General features: G+C 33.8%; 1 protein-coding gene across 1 annotated transcript in view; it reads left to right on the forward strand.

Moving 5' to 3' along the window:
- LOC111089545 (COMM domain-containing protein 8-like) overlaps positions 1-9,302 on the forward strand; it is a 13,718-nt gene extending 4,416 nt beyond the window's left edge. Inside the window, exons 3-5 of the mRNA XM_022402261.1 lie at positions 1,459-1,633; positions 4,889-4,895; positions 8,857-9,302. Coding sequence (XP_022257969.1) covers positions 1,459-1,633; positions 4,889-4,893 — 180 coding nt within the window. The 3' untranslated portion in view covers positions 4,894-4,895; positions 8,857-9,302. The remainder of the gene's footprint in view (positions 1-1,458; positions 1,634-4,888; positions 4,896-8,856) is intronic.
- Positions 9,303-9,316: the final 14 nt, after the last annotated feature.

Genomic DNA, 9,316 nt, shown 5'->3' on the forward strand with positions numbered 1-9,316 from the left:
AAAAATTAGGTGTCTATTTACTTGTGACCACTCAGTGTACAGTAAAATAAAAAGATGGAAGAATATTAAATAAAATGATTAATATTTTTTCCTTCATCTTCGTTGAATGTATAATTTTGTTTGATTGTCAGTCTTTTTATCGTCACAGTTTCAAATGGTAACCTTTTCACATCTATTTTCTTTAACATGGTTGCTGCCACCTGTAGTATTAACATATTAAGTATAGATAAAATTAAACATTCAAGAGGTCCCGTGGAGCAGTCATGGTGTCTCAAACTTATATGCCACAAGAGACATTTGGCTTTGAAACATAATTGTCTGTGACTCACAAGGTCCATAACTAAAAGTCGATTGTGAGCCACTGGTGGGGTACATGGCAGCAAACATGTTCATTTTGTGGTTTTATTGCCATTCTTTATACCCTCTGAAGCATTAATCCTCCAATCAAAAGCAATAGATCACAGAGGTAGACCACTGCCCACTTGTCATAAGCAACTTGCATGACCCACCTGACCTTTGCGAATGCAAACCATAACTGTGTTAAGCCTGACATTTTCACTGAGTTAGTTTTTCAAGTAAATATTCATACAGCTTTCAAGTATGCATTTTAGAATACAAAAATATATCAGGCACTAGAATTGAATGTCCAAAAACTACTATAATTTAACTGGCTATCTAACTAAGCTATAAATAGCAGTAAGTTGGCAAACAATGATTTATAAGCAGAATAAAAAATATTTTATATAGATACATAAAATACAAATATTTCATGTCAAAATTGAAACATTCTCTGTCTAGCATTACAGAAATAACAGAAGCACTGTTTTCAAATAATACCTTGCAGGCATGTTATCTAAGTTAAAGTTCTTTGTCCCTGTATATGTTACCTAATGTTGTGTTCTTTCTGTAATTGATTCATTCATACCATACAATACTCACTAATCACTACATGTATGATTATACATGAGAAATACTACACAAGTATTCCTCTTGCAAATATAGTAAAAGCTTCCTCACAGAAGATACAAAAAACCTGCATGAACAAAAGACCTGACTGGAAATCATTGAGTTATACCTCTAATCTCTCTTCCAAGTATCCTGAATTACCTTTAAAGAGAAGCCTAATCATTATTTATTTTTGAGATTCTTCAATACTACACTGTATAAAAGATCCAAATATTTTGATTTATTTTCTACATAATTTCAATCCAAAAAATAAACTAGTTTTCATCAGTGTTGCACTTGTAATAAAAAAAACATATAATATTGGATATACCTGATAAATTTTTCATAATTTTAGTATTAAAATTGTTTTATTTTTAGCAGTTAACAGCTACAGGAATGAATAAGCTTTGCTAATTGTATTAAACTTGTTTTCAGAAAAGTACAATTGCACTGATTATCCTAAGCTAATTTAAAAAAATACAGTGTGATTTTATTTTTCATTGTGTCATACAGCTTGCTGTGTCTAGCGATAAACTTGCAGTCTTGAGACAACCACTGTTAGAATTGGATCTAAAGTTACAACAGGGAGAAACATCAAGATGTTTGTCAGTTGAACTGTGTAAGGATGAATTAAAAGAGTTAATCACTGTTTTGGAGGGAGCCCAGAAGGTAAGCCAGCACATGAAGGATTTTTGGGAATTTGTATCCAAACAAGTATCATCTGATGAAAAAAAATGTACAATGATTAAACTGTTATAAAAAACGTTTTTAGAGTGATAATATAGTTGCATATTTTAATAGTTTTTGAAACTGTAATGTAATGTTTTAGTTTAATTGTATATGATTTCATTTGCTTACAGGTTTTTGTGTAAAACAGTATACAGTGAACCCTTAATTTTTGCAGGATTATGTTCTTAAAAAATGGTGCAAGTGTTAATACTAGAAGTCTATAGAAAAAAATGTGATAAGGAGCATGAACATATATGTATGTACAGTATTGTGTATACATATTAAATAAATAAATAAACGTATTGTGCAGCTTGTATTATATAAACTTACCTTTAATGATGATGAAGATAATGTTGACATTGGGGAGAATTTTGGGTAATGACAGCTGAAACAGGAATGTAGGTGAAAGTGGATGCAACTGGAATGGAGGCGGAGCTGGCTGGGACTGTGACTGGATGAAAGTGGCTTAAAAAAATTGGTGATTGTCATATTTTTTGCCTATTTTTCAAGGTCTATGTAAACTTCTTTATAGGGCTTTAACACATAGTTCACATCTCTCTTTAATTTTATGTTGCAATACATGAATGGATGCACCTCAAACACTTTAGCTGTAAGTTCATTCACTTGTTTTATATTCGGTTTAGGCTTTACATTTAAGCTCTTTAAGGTTGCCTTCTGTCAGCTCCTCAGTGTGCGACTCTATCGGTTCTTCTGTTTTTCAACTCCCAAACCCTTTCCCTCTAACATCGTGTGCCATTCTCCTCACTTTGTCGTAAACAGATGGAAAACCTGTGAAGCCAACTTCCCCCGACAGGCATCGATAATTGACTACTGTTCCTCCTCAAGTGAATCCTTAATGTTAGTGATACAGTGGGTGCTGTTATAGTCTTTCCAGCGCTGGTTGACAGTGAGTGTTGGGCCAATTTCTATTGCATCTTAGAGGTGACGAAATATGAGTTGGGTGTATTATCTGTGACCTAATGGTTGAAAAAGGGAAGTGGTATTGAGAGGCAGGAAGAGAGCCTCAACATTTGTATGAGCAAATTGGATACTTTCTGGATGGCCAGGTTCATTGTCAATAATAAAGAGGACTTTAAAAAGCCAAATTGTTGGAGGTGGATTCCTCAGGTTGCTTGGGGTCATTTGTCACAAAGGACCATTCCAATTACCTACCTGATATATTAAGGATACATTACATGCCCTTTCACTACACCTGTTTGTATCCCGATTCTCATAAGCAATGTATCACCTTTACCTGAAGGTTTATTTTCATTGCTGCTAAACTTCAGACATGGCCGGTAAGCATGGTTTGTACTATTTGTCCACAGACTGCTTTATCATTCTGCCATTGTCCTCTGACCAGTTCTTCTTACCCAAGACACCTTTACCTGAAGGTTTATTTTCATTGCTGCTAAACTTCAGACATGGCCGGTAAGCATGGTTTGTACTATTTGTCCACAGACTGCTTTATCATTCTGCCATTGTCCTCAGACCAGTTCTTCTTACCCAAGACACTCGACAGGGAAGGGGATTAATCCTTTTCACTGATTCATCTGATTACTATTTCTCCCTTCTATGACCAATCAGATTTCAATCATTGTTATGTTCAGTGAGTGTCATTTCACAATGCTAGACTATGAATATTTACTCTGGGTTCTCTTTGAAAGCAAGGAATCTTCTGCAAGTCATGTCTCATCAGATCTGTCGTATTTCTATGTCTTTAGCAGCCCAGTTGAATAGCCCACCAGATGACATTGTGCAGACTGATATATGGACCTTCCCCAATACTTGTATCTCACATTATGTGCATGATCTGGCAGTCTCTTTATCTGAGGGTTTTTGCTTACTCCCTGTAGCTGTTGTAACTATTTCTGCTAGAGAATACAGAGGGAGAGTATTTTCCTTGCTATCTTTTCATTACCTTATGTTCACACTGTGGCAAGTATTGCCCAAACAGGTGTGCTTTTATCAAACCAATTCTGACCAGGTGGTATTACTGTAGTATGCTGGACCACCACTCATGGACTATCATGAGTAAAGCATAAGGGATCCTGCCTGTCCGTGCTGATCTTCGGATTGAATAAATTGGGATCAGCTTGCTTTAAAAATTTAGGGCACTTAGTTCACCTATTACATTGTTTCCAGAGCACTGTTCCTCGGTGCTCCCCAATGCACATTAATGGGATTGTGTATGCTGTACTCAACCAAAGGAAACAGAACTAATCCGGTCTCGAATTATGAACATTCATTCCCACTCCCCTGAATTATAGGGAGGATGTGGAACAACTATACTCAACCAAGGACCACTTTGCGTTTGGAATTATGAAGAGATAGTGGATCCTCTTTTATGAACAATGAACTGAAAGAGTAGAGGAATTCAGTCTAACACTCTGTCCACCACCCCAGCAACTGGAAATCGGGTGTGCTAAGGATTCCCTAGCTCCACTAATAGAATATGGGGGGTATTCCAAGGCTGGAATGTTGCCTGTTGGGCTTCTTCAGATAGAGGAGAGGGTTTGTCCACTTCATTGTTGCTTACATTCTCATCATGATTCTTGTTGTTCGGAACACATCACTCTATGGCTACAGGTTGGGATCCACTTGTAAGTATTTCTATATTTATATAACATTGCCGATTCAATTACCCTAGCCACCAATGTGGGATTTAGGGACCAAGATCCCTTAATTTGAACCCTGAGTAGTGGAACCTCAGCTGTCTGGTTGGGGCTGGCCTGTAGTGATGTACAGTCATGTACAGTTCCACCCTTAATACAGGAACTAAGTTCAGGGTGAAGAGAATACCTGTTATGGATGTAGTGTAGTTCCCCCACTTGTGTACCAATCTTATCTTGGAACACCCACGATCCATGCAGATGTTTTCTGTATGGTTAATGCCCTCACCAGTCCCTCCACCTTCTCAATGTGGGATTCCAGCTATAAGTGTCAGTGAAGGTAAGTATATTTTGGAAGTTAACATTTTCCTAAACTGGTAATGTGTTTTCAATAATGCTTACCTCTACTGATAATCTCCTGCCCTTCCTCACCACTAAGTGCCAGTGTAAGAGACTGATAGGGTATCAGTCTCAAAAAAAGGGATAAAATGATCTGAATGAAGTGCTTATATACAGTACCAGGATAGAGGTCACATTGACGTAGGTGGAGAGTACAAATATTGCCAATGGTAATTAAGTGGGGTATAAAAAAGACTGGAATACATGAGAAAAAAATCAGACTAATGCTTAGATTGGCAAAGAAGAAACCCTGTAGGTCAAGTAATAGCTATAAGTGTCAGCGGAGGTAATTATTATTGAAATACACTTTCAAGTTAGGAAAATGTTAATCTTCATTGATTTACATTTTGAAAAAGACATTTATACTAATGTTTTTATGGTATTCATGTCTTCAAACCTGGTAGGTTATAAAAGTTACCAAATGTATTTGTGTACTATATACACGTTATTATTGTACATTCTTAATCTTGGGATAAGTTACTTGACTTTCATATTTTCATTTACATAAGGTGCAGTAAACATTCCAAAATTACTATTGATGTTAAACGTTTTTAAGATTTGATTTGTGACTAATTTGAAAAGGGGAAAATAGATTTTTTTAAACTATCTGTTATACTGCATCTTTTAACTTTTCATTTTTAGTACATTTTGGTAAGTGGAAAAAAAGTTTTAAGTAATAAGAAAATGTAGAAATAATATCTTTCTAAAACAAAGTGAATAACACCATACAAAGTTTTTGCACATATGTAATATCTAATGAAAGAAAGCTATAATTCAAGTATCTCTTCGACAATACTTGTGAAAGATTTTGTAAACGCTGTATTATTTACAATGAAATATAGTTGTGTTACAAGATTATAACAAAATATTAGAGTGAGGGTAGTTTTTCTTTCCTACTTTTAACTAGATTTTTAAGGATAATATAAATTAATAGTTCTTTCATACATTTTATTGGTTTAATATTTATTCCATAGTCACTTCCTTATATAAGCTTTTATTTTGGCTTAAGATATGTAGGTGACATTTTTTGTGATTTTACTTGTCAATATAAACAAATAGACTTCCTTCAACACATAAACAACATACATAGACATACAAGTTATAGTTAAAAATAACTACACAATAAATGTTGTGAATGTTACATCACATGAACTTCCCAAAGCTTCACCACTAAAATTCACAGAAGAAAAACACATATTGTGGAAATTACGTACTCTGGTTCTCTAATCATGTAATCCATCAGAAAATAGACATCTTTAAAAGCCTCCTAAATTGAGCATATACTATATGCATGACATAAAACATTGATTAAGAAGTTACACACTTAATTCAGATCTTCTCCTAGAAAAACTAATTCACTATCATTGTAATTACATAAACTATTAAAACATTTAAAGAAACATAGACAAGACAGGTTTAACAAACAAATAAACCCACGAAATGGAGAAAACCTAATCAACGGTACTATCCCATATATAGAAAGTAGTAGAAATTTAAAAAGACTAGCATGTAAGTATAACTTTAACAATTAGATTCATCTTCATCCCTAGAATAAAAATTAAACACATGTTAAGAAAATTATATAATGAATCCCCTACCCTTACTCCAGGAAAAATTTACAGAATACAGTTACATAGGTGAAGCAGTATATAATTTGGACATCAGCTTAAAAAAAAAGACACCAAAAACCCCTTTCCTTGTCCCTGAACATATAAACAACAACCAACACAGGTTTCTCAAACAAAATGTTGCCTTTCTAAAACACGAACCTGACAGTAATCATAGAAAAGTCAGATAAGTCTTATTAATAAATTAAAACAATCCCACTATCAATAAACATATACACAGGCATGATCCTATGTTTTAAATCATAATTTTCATACACATTTCTAATCTTTTTCAAACCTTTTTCAAAATATCTTCCACATATTCAAGATCATTTAATCTTTTTTGTTCATCTCAATAAATAAAATGTCACTTCGTGCATATTGATAGTTACATGTATAAGTTACCACTATTTATTCTCAAATTGAAATACAGTATTGTATTGTTAAACATTAAATACAAAAACTGTGTATTTTAGAATGACTGTGTAAGCAATAGACAACAACAACAAAATCCTGGCAGAAATTTAGGTTGTTTAAAAAAATAGGGTGCTTAGAGATCCCTCTTTGCCCTGCATGTTGTAATAGGTTTACTTAAAAAGATTTATGGGTTTTGTGTGTAATTAACTCGAGTCTGCGGGGAGAGCCATATGACATCAATTCTCAAAGATAAACAAACTTAAAACAAATGGCCCCTGTGGAATGGATGGACCATCAGAGTGGCAGAGATCTGTGGATCCAATGCCTGAAAATTTGCATTGGGGAAATGAGAGTGCCCCCCAAAATCCAATTTCACAGTCCAGGCTCCAAATTTGTATGCTTGGGCCATGCCCTGAAAAAATACTGCAAGGAAAAGGTCTATTTTACCAGTAATCCTTGACAGATTACCCCTCGACTTCTCTCCATGCCAAATAACTGGTTTCACTGATGAGTTAAAACCCAGGGTATCAATTGACCCCCAACAAAACAAAGATCCTACACTGCGATGGAGTTTTCTTCCAACCCTCAACCCACGCCAACCTTACCTATCTGTGCGGTCCATGGAACTCTTTTCCACATGTTACATGTACAAGTCCCCAGAGCAAATCTAACCTTTTCTCCATTTTCCTAAAAGGCATCGACTTACAATCACTCAAGTTGAAATCCAGCAATCCCTAGAAAAAACCACACTAATCTCCATGCAGTTCACCAGATCTAGTGAAAAACTACAGAAGTCTGATACCAGAGAAATTAGTTTCAACACATTCGTGCATCCTCTTCAGTCTCACGCTGTCTTCTGAATGTGTCAAAACTAGTTTCTCTAATATCAGACTTCTGACAGTTTGTTTGGTTTACTGTGGTTTTTCACTAATTGCTATATACGATATTGTGTTCTTGTATAATTTTTACCGGATCTGTTCCAGGACAACTGGCAAGATAACCCAGTTTATAAAAATCATCACTTCGTCTACACAACCCATCAATCATATTCTTACCCACGGATGCTTCTTTCACCCTTTTCACTTCAAAGCCAAGAAACCCGGATGACTTCTACATATTTGATTCAACATCTTTCTCACAGCCTACTCATGATTACAGTGAACATGACTGTGTCTTCCCTAGCTTTCATCAGCCAAACCACAACCATCTCCGTAGAAAGACATTTTACATCCATGCTATCTAACTATCGTTTTTTCTCATGACTTCAGCTGGACAACTGACTGAAGAAGAAAAAAATTAACTACAGCTGATTCACAAGATCTTGTACACAAGTTTATTTTTTAGTAATTTAACACAGATATTAAGTTTTAAATCAAAAAATATTATGTTTTTAAATGAAAATTTTGATGGGTATAGCACAACACTTTTCCCTTTTTTATGGATATTTCAAAATGTTGCAAGAAAACCCTTAAAATTTATTTCTCTGAAGAAAAGAGACTGTTAGTTTTGCCAGATAATTTACTTTTGGTTTTTCAAAGATAATCATGAATTACAATTACATACAGCGACAAAATTTCACACATACAAACATTCAGCAAAATTCAACTGACAGCACAGTAAAAAAAACTAAAATTATACTCTTCATTAACAACAACAAAACATATACTTGTGTCCTTCATGTGGCCCCCAATACTTTTTCATTCTATTATCTCTTGATTTTTTTCTAAGGATTTTCTACTATTTATGATTTTAAATTTAGGATTCTATTTTCTCCAAGCCCAACTAGTATATACTACCCTAATATACTGGAAACCTGTAAAATTATTAACAGAGTTAAAGAATTTCATAATCTTCAGAGCACAAACTCCTAATTTTCCTGCACTCTTACTAAATTACTGGTGACAGGAGATATAAACCACACTTTAGAATAAATAAAACAAACCATAACTTGTATACTTACTAATGGTATTTGTTTTTACAAGTTACAACTTTTACAGTAAGGAAGAATTTTTATACAATTAAGTATAATATTTTTTCTATTGCTTATGAGGGTTACTCATTCCTTCAATAGCAACTGAGCTAATAAGACATGTTTCTTCATCAGTCAAAATGTCTTCCAAGCGTGGAAGATCTTTGCCGATAATTTCTGAAGACCAATTGAAAAAAGGAGGGTAACCTACAGAAACATGATTTGTTTAATTAAAATAAGTCACTGGTTAAAGCTACATTTATCCATGAAACATTTTAATTATTATTTTATTAGGTTACTAAAATCTTTAGTTGGTAATGTAATTTTGCAAGAAAACCAAAATTAAATGTAATTTTACTAAATAATTTTTTTTTGCCAATACTTGATAAATGAATTTTTTAGACACTTGAAAATGGAGGTTTCATACTTATGAATATTTACTTTAAACGTTAATTTTATAAATTCAAGTTGAATACTGTATATCCTGAGAAAAGACTGTAACTGATGAGGTGTAAAATAATAAATCATAACAAAATGCACACATTTTATAAAAGTTATATGTATATATATATATTGAGTGAATAAACAAAATGTACACTTAAAATAAAATATGAAATAGTGATATTAGGTTGTAAATC

Source organism: Limulus polyphemus, unplaced genomic scaffold, assembly GCF_000517525.1.
Source record: "Limulus polyphemus unplaced genomic scaffold, Limulus_polyphemus-2.1.2 Scaffold6575, whole genome shotgun sequence".
Taxonomy (NCBI): Eukaryota; Metazoa; Arthropoda; class Merostomata; order Xiphosura; family Limulidae; genus Limulus; species Limulus polyphemus.